General features: G+C 43.1%; 1 protein-coding gene across 1 annotated transcript; it reads right to left on the bottom strand.

Annotated features, from left to right (window-relative positions):
- Positions 1 to 19567: 19567 nt before the first annotated feature.
- Positions 19568 to 23759, bottom strand: LOC133796183 (uncharacterized). Its single transcript, XM_062233663.1, has 2 exons — positions 23647 to 23759; positions 19568 to 20180 (listed from the first exon to the last, which is right to left on the bottom strand). Exons 1-2 carry the CDS (start codon positions 23757 to 23759, stop codon positions 19568 to 19570), a joined length of 726 nt encoding a protein of 241 aa, XP_062089647.1.
- Positions 23760 to 27685: the final 3926 nt, after the last annotated feature.

Genomic DNA, 27685 nt, shown 5'->3' with positions numbered 1-27685 from the left:
TTTCTCTTCAAGTGAGTCTAAGGACTCCATCATCAGTTGGCTATTCTGGTCCTGTTTGTATGTAATTCGTCGATGGGAGGGCGGATCTAACTCGACGGGCAACATAGCCTCATACCCGTATGCTAAGGAAAACGGGTTATGACCTATCGCTGTTCGGTGAGATGTTCTATACGACCAAAGTACTTCAGGCAGTTGTTCTGGCCATGCTCCTTTTGCGTCTTCAAGTCTTTTCTTCAGGGTGTCCTTAAGTGTTTTGTTCACAGCTTCGACTTGCCCATTTTCTTGTGGATGTGCAACTGAAGAAAAGCTTTTGACGATTCCATGTCTCTCACAGAAGTCTGTGAATAAGTCACTGTCAAACTGGGAGCCGTTGTTTAAGACAATTTTTCGAGGCAAACCATATCGGCAAATAATGTTCTTAATGATGAAGTCAAGAACTTTCTTGGTCGTTATTGTAGCGAGTGGCTCAGCTTCAGCCCATTTGGTGAAGTAGTCAACTGCTACGACTGCGTATTTCACTCCACCCTTTCCCGTTGGCAGCGATCCAATCAAATCTATACCCCATACTGCGAAAGGGCAAGGACTCTGCATCTGCTTTAACTCGTTGGGAGCTGCGCATGGGATCTTGGAAAATCTCTGACACTTATCGCATCTTTGCACAAACTCCATTGAGTCTTCATTCATAGTCGGCCAGAAATAGCCCTGCCTTAGAATCTTTTTTGCCAAACTTTTCCCCCCAGCGTGATCCCCACAAAAGCCTTCATGTACCTCATTCATTAACTCTTTAGCCTTTTCCTGTGTAATACATCTGAGCAGTGGCATGGAATATCCTCTTCGGTAAAGAACACCATCGACCAGTATGTACCTAGCAGCCTGCCTTTGGAGGGTTCTGGCTTTATTTCTATCTGCTGGTAGTACACCATTTGCGAGATACTCCAAGTATGGTGCCATCCATGTATCCTCCATCCAGATTTCCATATTAGTTTCATCTGCTCGTATACTCAGCTCACACAATCTTTCTACTAGCACAATATTCAAAGTGTCAGTGTCTTTCACGCTTGCGAGTTTGGCTAAGGCATCTGCGTTCGAATTCTGATCCCGAGGTATTTGCTAAAGGGTATACTTCTCAAACATAGCCAACAGATCTTTAGTTTTATTTAAGTTGGCCACCATTTTGAGGCCTCGTGCTTGATATTCCCCTAAGACTTGATTCACTTCAGCTGTGAATCACTGTAAATATCCAGCACCTTTATACTCATGTCTTTTGCCAATCTTAACCCAGCGAGGAGTGCTTCATGTTCGGCTTCATTATTTGACGCAGTGAAGTCGAACCTAATAGCGCAGTGAAATCGATGCCCTTCTGGCGTTATCAATATCACTCCCACTCCTGCGCAAGATTCGTTGGATGATCCATCCGTGAATAACTTCGACGAAGGAGCTTCATCCTGGGGCTCAGGCGCACTAGACTCTTCACACTGTTCGCTATCTTGGAGCTCAGTGAACTCGGCAATAAGATCAGCTAAGACTTGTCCTTTTACTGCTGCTCGTGGTGAATATGTAATATTGAACTGCCCGAGTTCGACTGCCCATTTTAATAAGCGCCCAGCCGCCTCTGGTTTTTGCAGGACTTGCCGAAGGGGCTGGTCAGTTAAGACTGTAATGGGATAGGCTTGGAAGTAAGGACGTAACTTCCTCGAGGCCAAGATTAAGCAATAGGATAATCTTTCGATGGGAGGATACCTCAACTCTGCTTTGATTAGCCTCTTATTTACATAGTAAACCGCCTTTTGTACGCCTTCTTCTACTCGTACTAGTACCGCACTAGCAGCAACTTCGGTGATCGCCAGGTAGATGAACAAAGTTTCTCTTTCGATTGGCTTTGATAATATAGGAGGCTGTGCCATATGGGCTTTTAAGGCCTGGAAAGCCTTCTTGCAGTCTCCGGTCCATTCGAATTTCTTGTTGTCTCTAAGTAGATTGAAGAAAGGGACGCATTTATCCGTCGACTTAGAAATGAATCTACTTAGTGCGACAATTCTTCCAGTTAAACTTTGCACATCCTTGATCTTCTCTGACGATTTCACGTCGATCAAGGTTTTTATCTTGTCGGGGTTGGCCTCGATTCCTCTTGAATTGACAATGAACCGCAAGAATTTCCCTGATCCGACTCCGAAGGAACATTTGAGAGGATTTAATTTCATTTGGTACTTGTTCAGAATGTTGAAACACTCCTGTAAATCCTTCACATGTCCTTCTGCTTTTTATGACTTTACCAGCATGTCGCCTACATACACCTCCATGTTTACTCCTATCAATTCCTTAAACATGTGGTTAACCAATCGCCGGTAAGTCGCACCTGCGTTTTTCAGTCCGAAGGGCATTACTTTATAACAGTATAACCCTATATCGGTCTGAAAGCTGGTGTGATCCTCGTCAAGGGGATGCATACTAATCTGATTGTATCCTGAGTACGCATCCATGAAGGAGAGGATCTCATGTCCTGCAGTTGCATCGACCAGCTAGTCGATCCTTGGGAATGGGAAGCAATCCTTTGGTTAGGCTTTATTGAGGTCTGTGAAATCCACACAGGTTCGCCATTTGTCGTTAGGCTTGGGAACCATTACTGTATTAGAGACCCACGATGGATAAAACGCCACCCTAATGAACCCATTTTCCTTTAATCTTTCAACTTCTTCTTTTAAGGCTTTCGATCTATCCTTATCGAGCAGCCTTCTTTTTTGTTGCACGGGTGGAAAACTCTTGTCTACATTCAGGACATGGCTGATAACTGCATGATCTATCCCAGCCATGTCTTTGTGTGACCAGGCAAAAACTTCCTGGTTCTTTCGCAAAAATTCCACCAGTGCGTGCTTCGTGGTTGCTTCTAAGTTTTTCCCAACCTTTACAACTCTTGTCGGGTCTTTTTCGTCAAGTTGGACCTCTTCTAGGTCCTCGACCAGTCCAACATTTTCCTCAAAATCCCCAAAGCGAGGATCTAAATCCCTATCCTCACTTTGGGCAACACCCTATTTGGTGACTCCATCACCGGATTGGGCTTGTGTATCAATTGCCATCTGCGACCTATCTGGGGGAGTGCTCTTTGACGTTCCCTTCTTCGCCTTTGTGACTGAGGCGTTGTAGCACTCCCTGGCTTCCCTCTGATTTCCCAACACGCATCCTACCCCTGCGTTTATCGGTAATTCATGGCCAAGTGTCTTACTGAGGTGACGACCCGAAGATCAACCAGTATGGGCCTTCCAATGACAGCATTGTACGCCGAAGGACAATCGACTACTATAAAAGTAACGAGTAATGTCCTGGTAGCGGGCGTTGTACCTGCTATCACTGGAAGTCTGATTGACCCTGCTAGGGAGAGTTCCTCGCCAGAGAAGCCGTAAATGGTCTGGTTGCAAGGCTCCAAGTCCTTGACGGACAACTTCATGCGTTCCAGCGAAGATTTGTACAGGATGTTCACTGAACTTCCTGTATCAACTAGTACTATTTTCACCATCATATTGGCGATTTGAACGTCCACGACTAGCGGATCGGAATGTGGGAACCGGACATGCTGAGCGTCGTCATTAGAGAAGGTTATCTCACCATCCTCTGACCGAGCCTTCTTCGATGCCCTGTCCTCCACAGTCATCATCTCGATGTCCTGGTCGTGACGTAGGGTCTGAGCATATCACTCCCTCGCCTTTCCACTGCTTCCCACAAGGTGCGGGCCTCCACAGATGGTGAGTAAAGTGCCAGCTATGGGGTCAGGCTGCAAAGGTGGCGAGCGTTGGCGTGTGGGCGCATCCTCGTTGCCACCTGGAGCCTCTCGTTGGGAATTACCCGAGGCCCGTACATATCTTCTCAAGTGTCCTTGTCTAGTAAGGAACTCGATTTCATCCTTTAGCTGGTTGCATTCATTTGTATCATGTCCGTAGTCGTTATCGTAACGACAGAACTTGGTAGTGTCTCTCTTCGAAATATCTTTTTGAATGGGAGCAGGTTTCCTATAAGGCACACTGGAACTCGTGGCCTGATACACCTCTCCCCGAGACTCAATAAGGGCAGTGTAGTTAGTGAACCGTGTTCATAACGATTACCCTTGGCTCGTTTATTGTTAGAGGTGGAAGGCTCATTATGCGGCCATTTCCCCCCATTCTTGCCATTGCCTTTGCCGTTCCCATTGCCTTTGCCGTTGCCGTTGGGTTTCGACCCATTGGCAGCTTTGGCGGTCTCGACAGTCCCCTTATCTTTGCCTGGGGGATTTCCTTCACTGGTTATTGCGTCTTCGAGCTTAATGTATCGATCAGCTTGATCTAAGAATTCCTGGGCAGTCCTGACCCCATGCTTTCTGAGGCTGTTCCAGAGAGGCGTGCGATGCTTAACCCCTGCAGTTATGGCCATCATCTTGCCTTCATCTCCCACTTTTTTCGCTCCAGCAGCTACTCGCATAAAATGCTGGACGTAATCTTTCAGTGGTTCTCTGTCTTGCTGGCGTATTTCGACCAGCTGATTTTCCTCAGTTCGGTGCACACGACCCGGATAGAATTGTCTGTAAAATTCCTTCACGAACATCTCCCAGGAAACTATACTTGCATGAGGGAATTTGAAAAACCACTCCTGTGCTGCATCAGAAAGTTTTGCAGGAAAGATCCTGCACCGAGCGTCTTCGGACACTTTCTGAATGTCCATTTGTATCTCAAACTTGTTGACATGAGATACTGGGTCACAATACCCGTCAAAGTTTGGAAGCGTAGGCATCTTAAACTTGCTAGGAGTTTCTGCCATAGCTATCCTTTGAATGAAAGAAGTTCCCTTTCTCCTATCGTGATCGATATAAGACGTTCTTCCCCCGGCCAACTGTTGCAGTGCCTGGTTGAGGGCATCTATCTGGGCTTGCACGGCGCTAGGAATCGCCGAGGCCTCTGCTGCTGCTGGGGGAATGTACTCATCGTGTCGTTCCCTGCGATCATTGAGTACATCTCTCAAATCCTCGTCTCTTCTCTGCTGCTCGCTAGCTTCGAGCCGGTTAAAGACGTTATTATGTCTGGGCTGCCTCCCAGCATCACGTCTTTCGGGTTGGTCATCTCTAGGTGGTAGGCTCCTGCCCCCATCTCTTTCTTCATTTCTCCGACTGGCATTTCTTCTGCCTGAATTGTCCTCATTATAATCATGGCCATCTCTGAATCTTGATTGGCTATGATGGGGTCGATTGTTCCCTCGGTTGCCTTCCCGGGCTGGAACCTCCCGAACGTTAGAGGATGGCCTGCGTTGGTCGGTAGGTCCTCGTCCATTATCATGCCGTAGGGGGCCCCGGACCGCAGAGCCTGTCTCTAAGTTCCTTCTGTTGCCAGAAGGATGATGTCCTCTGCTCGGAGGGTTTGGCTCTTCGCCCCTATGGCGCCTAGGACTGCGGGGCGGCTGCCCGGCCCTATTCTGCCTTGGCCGCGGGGGATTGCCACGACCAGCCTGGGTTGGAGGCTGCGCTTCAGGATCCCTTAGGGGGACATCTTCCTGAGGCATTTGTGGCTGCTCGGGCCTTTAGGGTCTCGAGGGCTAGATCGGCGGGCTAAGATTAGGGCCCCTTTGGGGTGGCCCATTTAAAGGTTGATCAAGCTGCGATGCAGGTGCAGCCTGACTCCTAGCCAGATGTAGGGCTGCTTCGAGGGCTGCCATGGCCTCCCTCTGACGGTGGTCCATCTCCGCCTGCCTTTCACACAGTTCCAAGTGCTATCGCTCAATTTCTTGTTGTTGTCGTGCCATAATCTCAGCAGCACTTTCCTGACTGGCCCTTAGATTGGCCAGTTCGTTCTACAATACCCGCAAGGTATTCTTCAGCGTTTCGGAATCCAGTTCTTCCTCATCGAATTCCAAATGTGGCTCATCTTCAATCACGTTTGGAGGAGGAGGAGGTGGCTGAGATGGTGCAGCACTAGCCGCCTATCCAGTCTTCTTGGTTGTTTTCGCCATTGATGTTTCAACAATATTATATCAAGCTCTCAACGAAAGCACCAGAATGTTGACCCTGATTTTGGTCAACTGACACGGAGTCAAAATTGCTTGATGTGGACATAAATGTTGAGATGAGAATAATGACAAAAACAATAAAACACACAGGAATTTATAGTGGTTCGGCCCAAGAATCTGGTAATAACCTACGTCCACTTGAGCTGTTATTGATATAAGATTCAAAGGAGTGATCAAAGAACTAGGGTTCAATGAGTTTCACAAACCTCTGAAGAACAATACAATATATCGAATGTGATAGCTCTGATACACTTGTAAAACTCTAATTTCCAATAATTAGCAAGCCCAAAAGTCCCTTCCTTGAGCTATCTTTCTCTATTTATAGGCTCAAGGAAGATTACATTAATTTGTTACAGATATTCTTTCCTAAATAATCGGATACTTAGGAAATCATGGGAGATAATTTCGGATATGATTATAACTGCATAAGATTTTCTCCAAATATAGCGTGTATACGACTAGGCTGGTCGTATATAAAGATTGAGCGTTGCGCCATAGACATCTTTCTGGTCGATGGTCGAACAAGACTCCTGCCAGATGTCAGCCACGTGTATTAAACATTTTCCATGTCATCCATGCCTGCTTTTTGGATAACACTAGGGTAGTAGGACACTTTAGTGGACGTATTTTTCATGCTGAGAGTATGTAGACCTGGACGAGATGTGATTTGTTAATACTTGTTTAAACACTGTTTCATAGTATTAATCAAACACATCAAACGATGATCATATACACGATGATTTTAATCTTGAGGTTACTCTGAACTACTATTTATGTCATCTGATCCTTTGATTCATGTGTTAAAGTTCGTCGGAATGATCAGGCTAAGAGCAATTGTTTTGGGACTCAATGATGTATATGGCTGGGGATATAGTTTAATAGATATGGATCTATAACTTCGTATAGATTGAATAATGGTTCCCTATCACTAGTAAAGGTATGAGCGCTCACATCGCAAACTTGTTGTGACACAACCATCACTAGTAAAGTCAATGGTACTCTAGGAACAAGATATAGCTTAAAGGGTAAAACAGTAGTTTTATTCCCTTTTAATTATGAACCATTAATAGAGGATTAACACTGTATATAATGATTAAATCAATTGACACTTTATTCTTAATAAAGTACTTAGTAAATATATGTCTATAATTATCAAGAGTTCAATCTCATATTTTTAGTGGAGTAATCATGAGATTAATAAATATGATTATCTAATCAAAAAGTTTTGATTAATAATGTAATATTTATTAGAGCTTGATATTATAGGTCCATAGGTCCCCTTGGTGGCTCTATCAACACCATATCAAGGTAAGAGTTTATACAATGGTATAACTATAATATGGGAATTTGAGAAGAATTTTATTCTTCGGGTCAATCATACAATTATAAGATAATTGAGGTTGATTAATTAATTATTAAATTTTGATAAATATATTTATTAATATAAATATATAAAATTTCTAATTTCATATATATAAATGAATAAATAAATTTTTTAATTAATTATTTTATTTAAGTGGGAGAAAATAAAATTAGTAAGTCAAAAAATAGTTTTTGACTTTTTGAATTTTAAAAGATGATGATAATGATGTTCATCATTCTGAATTTTGAATTTTGAATTTAAATTGTGAATTATGTTTGTCATCTTTTCCTTAAAAGGATAAATACCTTATTTTGTGGGAGATTGATTTAGTTAAATAATTAAATAAAAGAAAAATGCAAAATCCATGAAAAGGGAATAGCAGTTTACGCCTGACACGGTCTAAGGAATGTGCCATGCATGTACCACTATACAGATATTGTATTTTTGTAGTTTATATTTTATTTATTTAATTATTTAACAATTTGAAATTTGTTTTTTCAAATATGACAAGCTAGACATTTACCTAAAATTAAATCCTATCATCACTGTTATATTATTTTATATTACTATTATTATTGGGAATAATAAGGTAACATAAATCTTTATATATATGATATAGAAGAAGAAGAAGAAAAAACACAAAAAAAACAACACACTACACAATTCAAGCCATTCTCAGACCATAATCCAAGTTCTCATGTGTTAAGAAATACTTGTGATTCCTAAAATACAAACTCATGTTCTCTTATTTCCCACACACATCTTGAGGTGTAGAGAACACTTCGGAAGATCGTGGTTTGAGTGCTCAAAACTTTGGAAAGGAAGATCGATAAAAATACAGAAAGGCTCAAGGACACTTGATAGGCTTCAAGAGGTAAAAGTTTATGTTCTCGATTTTCTTTGTGTTTATATATTATATATATTTTTTTTGCATGATTAATAGTATTGTATGATAATGTTTTTGGACTGTTTTATTTGTCATATAAATTGTTTATATGATTATTGAAAATTTGTGTATGTTGTTGTTATGTTGTTTCATAATAAGAATAAAACAACAACAGGCCCACCACACCAGTTTTCGTTGCGTGCACTGATTGGTTTTCCAACAAGTTCCTCCAAAACTTCTTTGCTCCAAGGTTTATAATTATTCATATAGTCATATTCAAGGAAGGTCGCATTTGTTGAAACAAATACATTTTGGTCCTTGGGTGTAACGCCCTACTTCCTTAGAGCCGTTACTAAGTGAGTTTTAAAACAAAACAGTGTGCAATGAACTCGCTAACCGAGGTTTTGAAACAAAAGTGTGCTTAATTAAAAGTTAGGGCTGTAATCTTTGAAAATGCATTGACTCAATAAAAACTTCTAGTATTAAACACTTGGGATCCCAAAATAAGGTTTGAAAACTATTTACATATTGAAATAAGTTTACAGTTGTTAAATCATAAAATCATAGATTATTACAGCCATTTTCAAATAAACCCCCAACCAAAGCAGTCGGGCAGGCCAAACATGTACACGTCGCTTCACGCTCTCCGTACTCATGGTTGGTTGACTCAGTCATTGCCCTTACCTGCAACACAGAGCACCCGTGAGCCGAAGCCCAGCAAGAAAACTCATGCAGAACATAACATATGCAAATATATATGGTTAATCATATCAGATAATCCACAAATAAACAAGTCAACCATTAGACTAAGCAAACACGGCCATGCCGCCCCAGAGCCTTACCGAAGCCTGGGGTATCGGTTCTCACCGCGAGGATAACTCATGTATCCCTTGGGTCCCACCCTGAATATAGCATCCCATGTGCTAGGTGTTACTTTCGGCCCACGGCCGCCCAGACCTACGCCGTACTCGGCCCTTGCCGTTCATTTCATCATAATCACACATATAGTACATTCAAAATAATCATTCACACACATCATGATTCATTTAAGGTTAAACATTTGCACACAACACAATCTGGGGCCATGCCCTGCAATCATCTCATCATGCAACATGCAATATAGGGCCATGCCCGGCAATCACACTATGGGCCCACGCCCTATCCTACGGGTGTTATAGTTTTCTTACCTTTCCAATCAATAGCTTAGATCACCTGACTCCTTGAGCACGATCCCACTCGAGCCTTAGCGCACACCTAGGCACAAACATAGGTCAAAGTCAACACCGAACCCCAAGTCCGAATACCTAGCCTCGGGACCAATCCCGAGCCCCCGGGAAGTCCCAAATCCCCAAAACAAAGTGGCGGAATCGAGCCCCGAACCCTAGGTCAAAATCCCTCATAAAAACCCAAAAATTCACCTCTGTGAACAGTGCAGCGCTACAGCGCTCTAAAGAGGGCGTTGTAGCGCTACAAGCAGAACACTCCCCCCAGAACAGGGGCTAGCGCTACAGCGCCCACTGACTAGCGCTGTAGCGCTAGTTGCAGCCCAGCAGAACCAAAAATCGCATCTTGCGATTTTCTCCTCCCATTTCAACTCCAAACTTGTCCAAACCTTTTCCAAACCCAAAATCAAGCTTATACACACTCCACACTCATCCCAAGCATCCCAAGAACTCAAAACCCAATCACATTCAACCCAAATCTCAAAATCTAACATGATGAACTCAAAAACCAGAAATTCATTCAACAACAAAGTTAAAGTCTTAGAAATCATACCATTGCTGCAAATTTCGACCTTGATTCAACCCTAGGCATCCTTAGCTTGTTCATCCTCAAAGCTTGACCAGAAATCCCCTAAAGTTCCCAACAACTCAGTTCAAAACACAGCTCAAACCAGCCAAAACCCTAAAACAGAAATCTCCAAGAACTTACCTCAAACTTCTGATGTGATCTTGCTAACCCCTAGCCAATCCTCAAGCCTAACCCAAGATCCTTGATGCTCAGCCTATCATTGCTCTCCACCAAGCTTTGCTCCAAGAAAATGGAGGGAAAATGGTGCAAGAGTGCACAACCGAACCACCCCTCTACTTTCCCTCTTCTTTTCCTTCTTTCCCTTTTTTTTTTCTTTCTTTCCTTCAGCATTCACACTCTCTAATAATCCCACTCACAATATAAAGCCTTAAAAATCTATCTTTAAAGGCCAAATGACCAAAATGCCCACCCTATTAAATTCTAAACCTTTAAGTCCATAAAGGGGCGTTTTAGTCATATTACCCAAATTCCCACTAATTCCTCAAGTGTCCCTAATATTTTCCCGTTGCTTCCCAACACCTGATAAACCATCAAATAAGTACTCCCCATCATCAAGGTACATCTCACTCTATCCTCTGAATTCCTGTTCATACCCCCAGGCTCGCCCCGAGCCGGGTATAAATTCCCGCTAAGACTTTCCGCTAGCCTGCTCACTGGGATCGCCTCGAGTCACAAATCACATAAACATCCACATCACGGTGTGGTCTCAACAATCATCACATATCAATACAGTTATGCCTAACATGGCCAAAATTACAATTATGCCCTTCTAACACGATCCGGGCCTACATGCATACTAATATACATAGTCATGCATCTCAGATAAACAAATAGTCATATAACATGCTTTAAATCACAATCATGCATTTAATTTATAAATATCACACATAAATCCCGTCATGCCCTCCTGGCACGCTAATCAAGGCCCTTAAGCCTTAATAGCGAAATTGGGTCGTTACATTGGGACTATAGAATTAACCGCCTCTTGTTTCTGGAGCATAGCCCACATAAATGCACACTTCAGACCTTGAATCAAGTTTCCCTGATTTAGGTCTAAGAACATGAGCACGACAGCCCCAAATGCGGAAATGGTGTAAACTAGGTTTGTTTCCATTCCACGGTTCCAGTGGTCTTTTCTTATGGTCTTAGATGGGACTACATTCAAAATCTAAGTCATTGTTTGAAGTGCATATCCCCGGAATGAGAGAGGAAGTGAAGAGTAGCTTGACATAGACCTGACCATGTCGAACAAGGTCTTGTTTCTTCTTTCCGAAACACCATTTTACTGTGGCATTCCTGGTGCTGTGAGTTGGGATAGAATACCATGCTCCAGCAAGAAATCTTTGAATTCTAAATCCAAATATTCTCCACCACGATCATATCAAAGTGTCTTAAGAGTTTTACCTAATTTCTTCTTAGCCTTAGCTTTGAATTCTTGAAACTTACCAAAGGTTTCAGATTTCCTAAGCAATAAGTAAGTATGACCATATGTTGAGTAATCATCAATAAAATTGATGAAGTACTCATACTGACCTCTTGCTTGTACATTTATTGGACCACAGACATCACTGTGTACAAGTTCCAAAGGTTCTTTAGCTCTGTTGTCTTTTGCTGAGAAATGACGTTTGGTCATTTTGCCTTCTAGACAAGATTCACAAACCGGAAGAGTTCCAACTCTTAGTTCTCTCAAAGGTCCATCTTTTGTTAACCAGTTTATCCTGTCTATACTTACATGAACAAGTCTAAGATGCCAAAGATATGTGTCATCTTCATTTGAAACGTTTTGTCTTTCATTTCCTTGCAGCTTTGCTACTTTAAATAGTTCTAAGTTATTAAGCGTTCATTCATTAGGTATGAGGATATATAGTCCATTTGTATGTTCTGCTTAACAAATTTTAAAACCATTCTTCGAAATAATAATCTCATTATTGCTAAAATAAATATCAAAAGATTGTTCATGCAACATAGATAAAGAGGCTAAATTTCTAGAAAATCCCGGAATAAAATAAACATTATTAAAAACAAGATTATTGTTCCCAAAATGTAAACAGACTGTTCCTTTTGCACTAGCTAAAACTAGCGCTCCACTTCCAACTAACATGGTCACCTCACAATCATCCAGCTCCCTTGATGACTCAAGTTTCTATATATAAGAACAAACATGGTAAGTAGCTCCTGAATCTAAAACCCAAGATGACATATCGTCTTCCACTACACAAGCTTCAAGTATAAGTAAATCATATTTACCTTTATTTTTTAGCTCCGAGAGACACATGTTGCAGTTTCTCTTCTAGTGAATTCAACTCCACAATGGAAACATTTTCCTTTTGGTTCTTTCTTTTTTGAGTTTTGTCATTCTTGTTCTCCTTTGCTTTTGGTGCCGTCTTGCTTTTCTTGGACTTCTTGCCCTTTCCTTTGTACTTATCATTGCTCTTCCTCCTTTTCTTAGATTTATCCTCAGAGTTTGAAGGTTTCTTCTCTACCACATTTTTCTTGGCCTCATTTGTAATGGATTTGTTAAGAGACTCAAATGTCTACAGTTCATTCAATAGCTAGGTCATGTTGTATTCCAACTTATTAATAATATAGTTGGTGGTGAATGCGGAAAAGGCAGGAGTGAGCGATTCAAGTATGATGCTTACTTGTGTACAAAATGATGGCCCCATGTAATTATGCTTCATGCATCACGTTAATGATGCTTAAAACATGTTCACGTACAGAAACACATTTCTTCATCTTAGTAGTCATGTAGGTCCTAGTAGCCTCATGTCTACTTCGATCAGATTGCTGTCCAAACATGGCCTGCAGAGAATCAATTATCTGAAATGCAGTTTTCATGGGTTCATGCTTTGTTCTCATAACATCATTCATGCTCACAAGCATGCAACACTTTTCCTTGTTGTTGGATTGAATCCAGACATCATACGTGTCTCGAACATTCTTTGAGGCATTGGCAGCGGGATCTTCAGGACATTCCTCAGTTAAGACAAATTTATGGTTCTCATAGATTAACATAAGATTCAGGTTTGATTTCCATTTTATAAAATTATCACCATTAAGTTTTCAAGTGAAAGTAATGCAGTTATAGGATTTTCACCATTCGACATTATTGAAGAAATAAAATACAATAATATTACTATTTGACAAAATATCAATTATTCGAAAAGTAAATATGATGCATGGATGCAACAATTAATACACATAAATAAACATTTACCTTCCCACAATAAAACTATCCAACAAATAAATTGTCGCCTTAGGGTCGTTAAAGTTAAATTCAGATAGCTTATAAAACAATATTATCTTTATAATTTAAAACTCAACATAACTCTTTATTTTCTCTTTTCAAAATAAAGTACCGCTAGTTTGGTCAAGATGCAATTATCCACTGCAAAAGCTTAATTGCACCTTTGTAAGTGTAACCCATTATTTCAGAATTCATGACTTAACTTAGAGAGTGCTACCTTAGGGTCGGTCAAGCCTAAAATACATCACTCCTTCCTATCTTCGTAAGAAGCCAATGTTGGTATTAATATGTCTAGAATCCTTCCTTAGGGGGGCAGAAACAAAGTCGCCTCAAGGCCCTATTCATATCTCATAGTTGTAGTATCCAAAATTTGCAAATTTGCTAATAAGGCTTAGGGCCTTGATTAGTGTGCCTGGAGGGCAATAAGTGATTTATTATATTAATATGTGAATTTGATGAGCATGTGAATTGAACTGCATGTTTAGGTGAATTAAATATGCATGTGGGCCCCATTTGGTTACTAGGGGCATGTTTGTAATTTTCACCCATTGTGGACAATAAATGCAAATTTTGTGAATATTGTGATCTTTACCATGTGTGAGTGGTGATATATTTGTGATGCATAATCTGAGACAGTCCTAGGGAGTGGTTTAGCTAGGAAGTCACAACGGGACCCGATACCTGACTCAGGGTGAGTCAAGGGGTATTTCGGGTATTAGACATTTTACTGGGTTATCGGGTTATGAAAATAAATATTTGGAGATATATTTGAAGTTAGAACGTTTAGGAGGAAATATCGGGGAAATTTACCATTTTTCCCTTGGGGACATTTTTGGTACCCCGAGCCTTGGAGGTAACTTAAGTGACTTAGGCTAAGTAAGACAAAGCAGAGAAACACTTAGAATTTTTCCCAAACCGACCCTATCTCCCTATCACTCAGTTTCTCTCTCTTTGGGAGCTTGAAGGCTGAAGATATTTCTAGGGGAATTAAGCTAGGAATTTAGAAATCTAAGGCTTGGATTGTGGGAGGAGTAAGCTTGGAAAGTTGAAGAGCAAGTGTGGCCTGAATTCATCCTTGAGGTAAGAAGCCTTGCATTAAATTATCTAAGTTTATGTTGAGTTTTGTTAGAATTGTAAGTTTATGCATGTAAGATGAATGGTGGATCACTCTTGGTTATTTGGGTGAGTTTTGGGATTACTTTTTGTTAGGTTTTGCTGCTGGGACCATTCTAGAACTACTATGATGATTAAATTGAGTTGTGGGTTAAATTGGCTGGGTTTTGGTTGTTAAAATGGGGGATTTTCTGGGTTCAAAGGGGGTCGGGTCGCGGCTCTGTTCTTGGTGAGTCGCGGCCCTCTAGAACAGATGGGAGGCCAGGATGAAGGGCAGGGCGTGGCGCCTATTTGGTTGGGCCGCGGAGCGCATCTGCAGAAAGGGGAGGCTGAGCCTCCGGTTGAGGCGGGCCACGGCACAAGGCCTTGTGGCCGCGGCTCTTAGGGGGTTTTTGGACCCCGAGGAGGTTTTTGGCTCAGGAATTTAAAAGTTAAGGCTCGGGATGGATTTACTCACCCAGATTAATAGAATTCATGATCCCGGGGACTAGAATTTCATTCCAAAGTTATTTAATGGATTATAACTTGATGGATGGATGTTTTTTATATGTTGTGACTAGGTTTTCAGCGAGGTTCGGACTAGGGGACTGTGCTCAGGATATCAGTGCTCGGGAAGCTTGGGACATAGGTAAGAAAATTATTGTACCCGTAGAGCAGGGCGTGGACCTATAGTTTGTTTATGTGTGAATTTTTTGAATATATGCTATGTGTGAATGAATGACGAAGGCCAGGAACGGCGAAGGCTGAGAACAGTAGGAAGCCGAGTACGGCAAAGGGTCGGGAACAGCATTAAGCACGTGCATTGCAAGGCCGAGTACGGCGAGGGCCGGGAGCGGTGTTAAGCACGCGGAGTGCAAGTTGCTAGGGTGAGACCCTACTCGGATGCCTGAGTCATCCTCACGGTGTAGACCGCGAACCCAAGGCCTGGTAAAGCGCCTGGGATGGCATGGTCACTATGTGTTTAGCTTTTTGGCTACTTTGTTATATGTTGCCTGATAGCTATGCATATGTTAATTGTTTGTGTTGAGTTTTCTTGCTAGGCTTCGACTCACGGGTGCTCTATGTTGCAGGTAAGGGCAAGGGAAAGGTTGACCAACCATGAGTATGGAGAGCGTGAAGCGGCGTGTACATGTCGGGCCTGCCTGGCTGTCACGGCCAGGGGTATTTTTTGGAGATGTTATGTCTTAATCCAAATTTTATCGTTTAGTCGACTTTAATCATATTTTGAGTTGTAAATATTTCTACACAGTATTTTGGGATCCTAAATGTTTAATGCTTTATAATTTCAATGAATGGTTACATTTTTGAAGTATATGACTTTTATTACAGTTTAGCCACACTTTTAACCTAAAACCTCGATTGGCGAGTTAATTGCACATTTCAACTCACTTAGTAACGGCTCTAAGGAAGTAAGGCGTTACAACTTGGTATCAGGCCAAGCCAAGGTTTATGGTTCCTGGAGATTGACCGAACATGTACACTCGCTGTCAGTGACAAGCTCGACTCAGGGTTGGTTGGTAATGATTAAATTATATGCTTGATTATGTGCTTGAGTGCCCTGTTTGCCTGTTTATTTTATATACAGCGTGATGAATGAGTTAACATATGCATGATGTTAGGGCATGGCCCCCTTTGAGTGTTGTATGTTATTTGTGTTATGTGACTGCTGTTTATGGTTGGTTGATATGAATTGGTAGGTGGTTTTGGATGTTGTTATCATGCCTGATGAGAGGCGTCGTTGATTGCAGGCATATTGTTGAGATGCCTCGACAATCAACCAGACTTCGTGGCAATAGGGCGAGAATGACAACCAGGGTCAGGACCCTCCACCTGCCCCACAGAATTGGCAACAGTTGTTTCCCGACATGGAAGCCAGACTGCACCGAATAGAAGAAGATCTTCGACAGCTGAGGCAACAAGCCCCTCCTGAGGGCACTGTGTTGCAAGTTCAGCAGGTTGTAGTGCCAGTGCCAGTTCAGCCTGTTATGGAGAATAGGTGGGAACCTTTGTATGAGAGATTCAGGAAGCAGCACCCTCCCACCTTCGAGGGTGGACCAGACCCACTGCAGGCAGAGCAATGGATGAATATTATTTCTTCCATCCTGGATTTCATGAGGGTGGAAGGGAACGAGAGGGTAGCTTGTGCCATCTACATGTTCAGAGAGGATACCCGCATCTGGTGGGATGCAGTGACACAGAGAAGAAATGTTGTAGTTATGACTTGGGAAGAGTTCAGAAACATCTTTAATGAGAAGTATTACAGTGTTGCAGTCCGAGCTGCAAAGGTTGATGAATTTACCAATCTGACCCAGAACCGGATGACGATTACAGAGTATGCCTTGAGATTTGACCGGTTGGCAAAGTTTGCACTAGATTTGGTGCTGACTGATGCGGCACGAAGGGATCGGTTCATGCAGGGGTTGAATGGCATGATCGCCCGTGATGTTAAGATAACTATGGACCCGGGGACTACCACGTATGCTCAAGTAGTGGACAAGGCCCTTACAGCTGAGGGGGCTGAGGATTAGATATGGAGAGAGGGCGCTGCTAGGCAGGATGCTAGGAGGACGGTGCCTCCTTTCACTGGATCTAGTCAGGGTAGTGGCCCTAGTGAGCAGAAGAGAAAGGCCCCAGATTCTTTCATTCCTCCTAGCTCAGATAGAAGGGCACGGGGTGCTTTTAGCGGCCATCAGGGTGGAGGTAACAACTGGAGGAGTTTCCCAGTGTGTCCTCTATGCATACGACGACATTAGGGAGAGTGCAGGATCAGGGCCTGATTTATCTGTGGGAGTGTAAACCATTTGAAGAAGGATTGTCCATAAGCCAGGAAAGAGGAGGCACAAGTGCGCAAGCGCAGGGGTGCAAGCTCGCAGGTGCATGGGCGTGGGCTCGCAGACGTATAGGCGCGGCCTCACAGGCGCGCATGCGGCGGGCTGGTGGATGCAGCTAGGGCTCGAGCCATAGGGCTTGGGTCATTCTTTCTTCTTTGTGTACAGATTTTAAAAATACATTGTTGACTGGATTTTTTGCCACCTGACGCAGAGTCAAATAATTAATTAGAGAGTTTTCAATTAGACACTCAATGAACAATAAATGAGCCAAGAACTTAGTAATAATAAGCAATAAATAATAGAGAACACCAGGATTTATAGAGGTTCAACCCCAGAGATTGGTAATGACCTACGTCCTCTTAGATTTGTATTGATCTTAAGGGTTTACACAAGATAACTAGTGAATACAAGTAGATTTCTATGTGTAAATAACAATACGGAATGGCAAAATCGCTGCTAAGTACCAAGCACGGCTGCTCAGTATGTTTTTGGTGCTGGTCAGTAGGCTATTTTTGTATGTCTCTCCCCCTCCACTATGGTGGAAAGTTTGTATTTATACTGTTCCTTTCACCCAATGTTTGCACCTGAGCATATATAATGGGGAAATATCCCTTTCTTCTCGCAGGTGGTTGTTGTCCTATTTGTTAGGAGGTTTGACCGAGTCTTCAGGGTTGTTAGGCGCTCTTTGTTGGTGGTTGGGCGATTCTTGCGAAGTGCTAACAAAGAGTGTAACTGCTTTCATTTGTGCAGGTATGTTTGTTCGTCATACCGACCAGCTGCTCTCCTGGAAAGCGTATCGAGCAGTGACTGTTATTCATTTTTCAAGTGTATTTCAACTATTCTGCCTGTCGTACTGACCAATAAGCTTTCTGGTGGTCCTGCCGAGCAGCTAAGCCTCTGGAGAAAGTATGTCAAGTAGTAACTTGTCATATACCCTGCAAGTATACACCGACCAACCTGCCGGGGGGTCTGCCCAGTCTTCTCCACGTGTCCATGTTTAGTGCCATGTCAGATATGCCAATTTTTGGGATAACATTTTCCCCCCAAGTTTGCAATGGTGCTAAGCAGCATGGAAACTTTCTTCTGGGGACCATCCCATCCAGCCTGGTCAGGAGTATATGCTCCTTGCTATGTGGCATAGCATCTTGTATAGTTAATAGCCTTTGTATTTCTTCAAGTTTCAAAGAAATGACTTTTCACTCTTTCCCGACTCTTTTAGATACCATAAACTGTCATTATGGCTTCTCTTAATAATTGTATCTATGATTATGCAGTCATCGAAGAGTGGCTGACGTGTGCGGCGGTTGAGGAGACGTGACTGGAGAGACGTGCTTGCAGTAGTTGAGGGGACTTTAGAATGGGCGGTTCCATTAATGCCTGGTAGGAGAGTGGGTATCTTCCTTGTCTATAAATCGGAGCAGTTTTGGAGCTATGCGGCTCTGTTTGGAGTTGTCCAGCTCTATTTGGAGCTATACGGCTCTACTTGGAGCTGTGCGTCTCTGTTTGGAGCGATACGGCTCTATTTGGAGCTATACGACTCTGTTTGGAGCTATACGGCTCTATTTGGAGCTGTGCGGCTCTGTTTGGAGCTTTACGGCTCTATAAATCGGAGCAGTTCAATTTTTTTGAATGAGTTGTAAACAAAAACTGTTCAACCCTATCCACAGAAATTGTTTTATGGCTCTTTTTGTTGCATGGTACATACCGAGCAACGCACAAGCACTTTAACATTATTAAAAATTAATGTTTCTAAGTCCTTTTAATTACGCGCTTTTTCCTCTGCTTGTCCATGAATGACTATGGTGCCCCCCAAATGACCGAGCAGGATTCATAACTCTTGGGTTACCCTCTTGGTCACTTGCTAACTGACCAGAGTTGCTCATAATAACCTGTTCGGGACCCCTTGGGTTTGCCAAAACCTATAAAAGTTTCATATACTGCCAACAATCTGTGAAATAAATCACTAGTTAGCAAGATAATCATTGTAAAAGTAAGGCTTGTAAAAATGGACAAAAATCGTGTCTTATTGGTTAAAAATTAACCATACAAGTTGTGTCACTACAATCGTATCTTACATTCATAAATATTAATTATTACAATAAATGGGCAAATTGTGCCTGTGCATAATTAATATAGCTAAATTGAGTTTGTCGATGGTATGGGCAATTCGTGCCAGCACCGGCCAGTCAACGATCACTTAAAATTAATCCTTATTGGTAGTACTTCCTTAGGTGTTCCCCATTCCAGTAACGGGGGACAGGTACTAACTGGAGATCTTGGTCCTATCGTGTTAGCTAGTACATGCCAGGCAGTACTATCTCCATAAACTTGTAAGGGCCTTCCAAGCTGGGGCCTAGTACTCCCGCCGAAGCATCTCGAGTTTCTGGGAATACTCTTCGCAAGACTAAATCACCCATGTCAAACTTCTGTTCCTTAACTCTGGAATTGAAGTACCGGGCCACCTTTTCCTGGTGGGCAGCCAGACGTATGTTGGACTTTTCGCGTCTTTCTTCAGTCTGGTCTAAGGACTCGACCAGCAGTTGGTGGTTACAATCTTGGTCGTATGTCGTACGCCGGTGATAAGGTGGAGTCACCTCAACTGGCAACATTGCTTCATACCCATACGTGAGTGCAAAGGGGGTATCCCTAGTAGTTGTTCGCTTAGTAGTCTTGTATGACCAGGGTACTTCAGGTATTTTCTCTGGCCAGTTTCGCTTAGCCTTTTCTAGACGTTTCTTTAAAGTGTCTTTGAGAATTTTGTTAACTGCTTCTACTTGCCCATTTGATTGAGGGTGCGAGACTGCTGAGAAGCTTTTCTTGATGTCGTGTCTGGCACAGAAATCAGTAAATAAATGGCTATAGAACTGAATGCCATTGTCAAACACTATTTTCTGGGGTAAACCAAATCTACAGATTATATTTTTCACCATGAAGTCCAGTACTTTTTCAGAAGTAATGGTTGCCAGTGGCTCTGCCACTTGGTGAAGTAATCAACTGCCACGATTGCATACTACACTCCCCATTTCCCTTTGCTAACCGACCAATAAGGTCAATTCCCCAAATAGCAAAGGGCCATGGACTTTGCATTTGAGTAAGCTCGTTTTTCGCTGCTCGGGGTATCTTGGAAAATCTCTAACACTTGTCACATCTTCGAACATATGCAAAGGCATTTCATTGATAGTTGGCCAGAAGCATCCTTGCCTTAAAATCTTCTTAGACAGACTTTGCCCCCTGCATGGTTCCCACAGAAACCCTCATGCACCTCCTTCAGTAGCCGTCCTGATTCTATTTGGTTGACGCACCTAAGTAATGGCATGGAGAACCCCCTTCTTGTACATAACCCCGTCCAAGATTATGTACCGAGGAGCTTTCCTCATCAATTTTCTGGATTCATTGCCACTGTTGGGCAGGATGTCGTGTTCTAGATAAGTTGCAATTGGTGTCATCTAGGATGGAGTGTTGTCTATAAGAAAGACTGGTTCTGGCATGTTGATACTTGGTTCGATCAGGTATTCTATAGGAACCAAGTTGACTTTGTCTACAATAGCACTGCTAACAAGTCGGGGTAGCGCATTTGCTGTGGCATTTTGTTCTTTTGGTATCAGTTGGATGTTGTACCTCTTGAGCTGAGCAAGCAGGTCTTTGATCTTATCAAGATAGGCCATCATTTTTTCTCCCCGATCATTGTACTCACCAAGAATAGATTGACAATCGATTGCGAATCATTGTATATTTCCAAGACTTAAACCTTCACTTCCCTTGCTAACCTTAGCCCCACGATTAATGATTTGTACTCCTCTTCATTAATATATGCTTTAAATCCAAAACGAAGTGGACAATGGATGTGTTGCCCTTCGGGGCTGATTAGAGTGAGACTGGCTCCAAACAACTGGTCGGTAGATGATCCAACTACGTGTAGTTTCCAGGCTTGTTATTATTTTTTGGAATCAATGGTGCTGGATTCTGGGTGTCCGGTATTCTACGCAGCATTCGTGCTGCGCGGTAGCTCAGACTCGAATGACTGCTCGGCTATGACTCTGTCTGGTTGTGGTACTCCGGTACACTCAGCTACAAAATCTACAAGAGCCTAGCCTTTAATTGTTGTTCGGGGCTGGTAGGTAATTTTGTACTACCCGAGCTCTATAGACCATTTGAGCAACTGACTAGAGGTGTCCGGCTTTTGCAAGACTTGGCGCAGTGGTTGGTTGGTAAGAACCTTGATGGGATGCGCTTGGAAGTATGGGCGAAGTTTTCTGGACGACAAGAGCAGGCAGTAAGTTAATTTTTCAATTAGAGGATACCTGCTCTCGGCTTTGACCAGCCTCTTACTGACATAGTAGACTGGATGATGGATCTTGTTTTCTTCTCTGACCAGGACTGCACTGACAGTGTGTTGAGTTACTGCCAGATATATGCTTAGTTCTTCACCCTCCAGAGGTTTTGAAAGGATCGGGGGTTGTGCCAGCTACTGCTTTAGAGCTTGGAAGGCTTGTTCGCACTCTTCAGTCCATTCAAATTTCTTTGTGCCTCTGAGGATATTAAAAAATAGAATACACATATCAGTTGATTTAGACACAAATCTATTGAGTGCTGCTATGCGTGTTGTTAGGCTCTACATGTCTTTGATTCTGGCTTGTGAGGGCATGTCCAGCATTGCTTTTATCTTTTCTGGGTTTGCTTCTATTCCTCTGGAGTTCACCATGAACCCCAAAAATTTTCCTGACCCCACACCAAAGGACCATTTTATGGGGTTTAATTTCATTCTATAGTGCCTTATTGAAACACTCCTCCAAGTCCTCAATGTTCCCCTCAGCCTATTTGGATTTTACCAACATATCATCCACGTAAACTTCCATGTTATTCCCTATTTGGTCCTTGAACATGCGGTTTACCAGCCGCTGATATGTTGCTCCAACATTTTTCAGGTCGATCGACATTACTTTGTAGCAGTACAACCCCACATCTGTGTGGAAACTTGTATGCTCCTATTCGGGTGGATGCATGCTTATTTGATTGTACCCCAAGTAGGCATCTATGAAGGTTAAAATTTTGTGGCCGGCTGTAGCGTCCGCCAGTTGGTCAATTCTTGGAAGTGGGAAGCAGTCCTTAGGGCATGCTATATTCAAATCTATAAAATCTATGCATACCATCCACTAGTTGTTAGGCTTTGGTACCAATACGGGATTGGAAACCCATACAGGATAAAAGGCTTCCCTGATAAAGTTGTTATTTTGGAGCTTCTCCACTTCTTCTTTTAATGCTTTTTCCCTCGTCTGATCTAGTAACCTCTTTTTTTGTTGTACAGGCTTGAAATGTTCTGTGTCAATGTTGAGGGCATGGCTTATAATGGTTAGGCAGATCCCCACCATGTCATCGTGTGACCAGGCAAATACATCCTAGTTGTCTCATAGGAACTAGATCAAAGTAGATCTTATGTTCCCGAACAGCCCTTTCCCTACCTTGACAACCCTGGTCGGGTAATTTGGGTCAAGTGGGACCTCTTCTGATTCTTTGATTGGACCCACCCCTGTATCAGTATCCCCAAAATGAGGGTCTATGTCATCTCCCTCGCTTTGGGCTGCATCTTATTTCTGGTGACTAGGCCCTGCAGGCTGGGTGGTACAGACTGCCTTGCCTTTTTTTTTACTGATGAATTATAACATTCTTTAGCCACCAGTATGTTCCCCTTAAGACATATTACATTTGCTCGGGTTGGGAATTTGAGTAATAAGTGGAAAACTGAGGTGACTGCTCAAAGGCCATACATGGTCGGTCGGCCTATCATGGCGTTGTACGGAGAAGGAATGCCAATTACCACGAACAAAACCATTACTGTGTTGCTTTTAGGTGTCGTCCCTACTGTAAAAGGCAACTTTATGCTCCTACGGGGGTCATACCATTCCCAATAAACCCATATAGCAGCTTCTCGCCTAGTTCCAAGTCTCTAATGCTTAAACTCATCCTCTCTAGGGTATTCTTGAATAGAATGTTGGCAGACAAGCCGTGATCAATCATCATTCGAGCCACAATCATGTTGGAGATTTTCACCTCTACCCCCAAAGGGTGATTATGCAGATGATGTACGTGACTTGTGTCTTCCTCACTAAATGTGATGGGTTCACATTAGTATCGAGGTTGTTTGGGAGTACGGTCCTGGACAGCCAGTACATCTTCCTCTTGCTCGTGGCTAAGGGAGCAGGCGTATCTTTCTCAGGCCTTACCGCTATTACCAGCCAAATGTGGTCCTCCACAGATCATATCTAGCTGGCCAACAATTGGTGGTGGTATGAGTGGTTGATTGCTTTGATACTGTTTGGGAGGTTGTTGCTGAGGAGGTTGTTGAAGTTGTGGGTTGGTGGTCGGTCGTACATACCTCTTTAGATGAGCATTATTCTGTCGAATGAGGAATTCTATTTCCTCTTTTAGGTGATTACACTCATTGGTTTCATGACCGTAGTCATTGTGAAACTGAAAAAACTTATTCATATCCCGTCTACTAGCATCTTTCCTTAATGGTGGTGGTCTCCTTTAAGGTACTACTACTTGGGTGGCATTGAAAACATCAGCTCAGGACTCCATTAGGATAGTGTAAGTAGTAAATTTGGGCACGTATTCTCGCAGTTTTGGTTGCTAAATGGTCTTAGGCTTCTTATTATCATTTTGGTTACTGTTACCCCTAGCTCTGTTACCATGTTTGTCATTCTTGCCCCCATTTTTACTTCCCTCTGCAGGGTTGGTGGTGTTCCTAGCACTTGTTTTCTCCTGCTCAACAGTTGCCTGGGTAGGATTATCCACCTTCCGTTCAGCTTCCTCTATCTTGATAAATTCTTCTGCCCTATCAAGGAATTCTTGGGTGGTGCACGCTGACTTCCTCTTTAAGCTACTCCAGATTAGACTTTTTACCTTGACTCCCGAATTGATGGCTATCAGCTTACCATCATAACTAAGGGACTTCACTCTGATGACCTCTTGCATGAAACGTTGAATGTAGTCTTTTAAAGGCTCATTGTCCCTTTGTTTTATGTCCACCAAATCATTTGGCTCGGCTGGAAGGGGCATTGCCGAGGAGAACTGGGAATAGAATATGCGGACAAACCATCACATGACGTGATTGATCCTGGCTGTAGCTTGGAAAACCATTGCTGGGCAGTTTCTGAGAGGGTGTCTGGGAAGATCCTACACCTAGCATCATCCCGAACCCCCTGGAGGTCAGTTTGCAACTCAAAGTTGTGTATGTGGAATACTAGGTCTTCCCACCCATTATACATTTTCCATGTTGGCATCTTGAATTTAACGGGTATGGGCGGCGTATTAATGTGTTTCAAAAATGGTGAACCTCTCTGCCTTTCTATTTCAATATCTGTTAATTTGGGGGCTGTCAAGTCCCTCACTAATTAGGTTAACAGGTCCAATTGGGCCTGGATGTTAGGGTCTGCAGCTGCCCGGGGTTGTGCTGCATTGCAGACCTCATCGATTCTCAGGTCCCGAACAGGCTCAGGCGGAGCTACATTATTTGAGTCTCAATTTTTCCTGCTACGATTAAGAGCATCTCAAAGGTCTTCACCTTCCATGGGACCCATTCGATTGAAAACAGAGTTTGGCCGAGGCCTGCCCGCAGCAGTTTGATTGTCTTCTCTTCTTGGTATTGGAGGTACTCCCTAGAACCCTCTACCTCGGGGTGGTTGGTTGTTAGGGATTTCCTGCCCTTGTGGGACAAATAGTCCTTCGAGCTGGTTACCCTCCTTACCTTGGTTATTATGCTAGCGAACTTGGTTGGCTACCTTATCTTGATCATACCCATCAACATAATGGGGTCTGAATGCACTACTAACTTCTGGCTCCTCCCTTCTGGATCTTGGTCGGTACTCTTGCTGTTGTCTGTATCGACCAAGTTGTTGCTGGTAGTTCTGGGGTTGACTGCTCATATTCTGTGTTGGCATTTGGTGGTGGCCATCCCAACCCGCAACATCTAGATTTTTTTCTCGATCACTTCCTTGAGATCTTGGCCGAAAATTCCCTACTCGGTCCTACCCCGTGTAGTGCCCAGGAAGGACCTGTTCATCAATTGGCAGGGGATGCCTATTATTGTTGGCTTGGCCCCCCAACCAGATCGATGACTCCTAGTTGGACCATGATTTCCTTGCTGGGACCAAGTTTCTGGTCCATGCATGACACCTTCACCTGAACCAAAGACATGAGGCCGTTGCTGGTTATGGGCAGTATTTCCAGTTGCAGTCCCCACACCTTGGGTTTGTTGCTTTTCCATGTAATTGCAAATAGATTCAGCAACCTCCCTTGTTCAATGTTCCATATCCTCCTCAATGCCACGATCGAAGGACCAGGCATAGAGAACTAAGGACGTTGAAGTAGAACCAAGGTGAGCTAATTTAGTCTGTCCTAATGGAATGAGGATAGCCTCGCCAATAAGGTATCCTCCGTCACTTGTAAGACATCCAATACCACCTCGTTCTCAATGAGATATTCCAGCTCATAAGGGAAAATAGGAGAAATCCTCCCCCGTCCGCAAATACTTTCGTCCCACGAACACGTGTTGAGAATCCAGGTCCTCGTTCTCAACCGCGAGCTGTAAGTTTCACAAACGGAAGTTATTGGACAGAGAGCCAACATGGAGGCAGGTCCGAGAGTGACCTGAGAAATCATTTGAGTTCAACATAAAGTCCTCGATATGATCCAAAGCCCGACCTGCGCGATCATCTAAACTCACAAAGAAGGTATCGAGCTCAGGATGAGGATATTAGATATACTCGACATGAGGGAGGTCCGTCCATAGTACGCGACAACGAGAATGTCCCACATAGCCAAGCTCGTGCTTGGAGGGATGATAACCCATCAAACGCGTACAATAGGATAGGAGTTGTTGAATAGCCCCTGAATAACCTAGGGACTAGGGACTAAACTCTTGAGAGATTAACTCTAATGGAAAAGCAAATGAAAAGACTCTTGTCTGGGAATGAAAATGACGATTGCGACTCAGATGAGGAGCTCGAACCTTTTGCTCCAAACATTGCAGCGGCAACATATCACGTAGGTTTCAGGATGCCACACATGTCGAAGTTTGATGGAGATGGAGATCTGGCTGATCACCTCGGAATGTTTAACACCATGATGATGGCCCACAATGTCGCGCTCGATCTAAGGTGTATCTTGTTTCTCATAACTCTGTTCAGGCCTGCCAGGCAGTGGTTACAAGAGGCATTCCATAAGCTCGTGGAAGAAATTTTCCTTCAATTTTAAAAAAGCATTCTGAGCTTCACAGGTAGCTTGGTTGAGGCCAATGTAAAACAGCAACCTGGCGAGACACTTAAGGCATATTTGAGCATATATTTCCAATGTTGTTGCACGAGCTAGGGACACTGATGACAACTCCACGCTCATGTCAATGAGAACAGATATCCTCGTCGGGGTTAGCCTGTGGCAAGAACTCCAAAGAAAAGGAGTTAAGAGCATAGATGAATTCTTGGCCCGAGCTCAGGAATGGATAAACCTAGAGGAGGCACGAGCTTCTATCGCAGAAACTAGCTAGACCCATGTCCAACCCATTGGAGCGGTAACGGATGTTGCAACTACGGCTCAAGCTGTTACCCAGAATAACCAAGGGGGGAACAACAAAAGGAAGGGGAATGGTGAGGGCAATTAGAGCGGGACAAAGAAAAACAAGTCAGTGGAGAAGTTCAAATCTATCTACGCTGCATATATCAACCTAACAGATACCCGAGAGCGTATCTTTCTAGCTAATTCTAATCTCCTCCCATGGAAGAAACCAGAACCTTTAAGAAACCAGAGGGCGAAGAGAGACCCTTCAAAATTCTGCCAATTCCATAATGACACCGATCATAACACTGATGATTGTCAACAACTAAATGATGAAATTGAGACTCTTATCCGAGCTGGGTTGTTGGCCTAGTACGCACGAAATCGGGTATTTCCCAATCAACCCACCGGAGAGAACTCTTAGTCAGTCCCAGAAGCTCTGATAGGTCATTCTAGAGCTCAGGAAAATCAGGTCGAACCTCCTCCAATAGTAGGGGAGATATAACCACTATTACTGTAGGACCTCATTTGGCGAGCACGAGTAGCGAGGCCCAAAAGAGGTACATTAATGAGTTAAAGGCTCATAATGGGGTGGAGTTCATCCCGAAGCAATAGTTATCGAAATAGCAGCGATTGGAAAAAAAACCAATCATTTTCATGGAAGAGGATCCTAGCCACGTCCAATTCTCACATAATGATCCACTGGTGGTAACCGTGCATCTCGTCAACTAAAGGGTCCGAAGAATACTGGTAGATAACGGAAGCTTCGTAAATTTACTTTTCAGATCCACCCTGGAAAAAATGGGACTGTCTGTGTCTTATTTGAAGGCGACCTCGATGACTCTGTACGGATTTTTGGG

This window comes from Humulus lupulus, chromosome 8, assembly GCF_963169125.1.
Source record: "Humulus lupulus chromosome 8, drHumLupu1.1, whole genome shotgun sequence".
In the NCBI taxonomy this organism is placed as follows: domain Eukaryota; kingdom Viridiplantae; phylum Streptophyta; class Magnoliopsida; order Rosales; family Cannabaceae; genus Humulus; species Humulus lupulus.
This window is presented reverse-complemented; position numbering and strand designations above follow the sequence as displayed.

What these genes read in the sequence shown, in the direction of transcription:
- LOC133796183 (XM_062233663.1), bottom strand. Translation starts at nt 23,759, where the DNA reads ATGAATAAGTTTTTTCAGTTTCACAATGACTACGGTCATGAAACCAAT. An exon ending in AATAATGCTCATCTAAAGAG is followed by an intron (nt 20,181 to 23,646) that starts GTATGTACGACC and finishes TATAATCTGTAG; the next exon opens with ATTTGGTTTACCCCAGAAAA.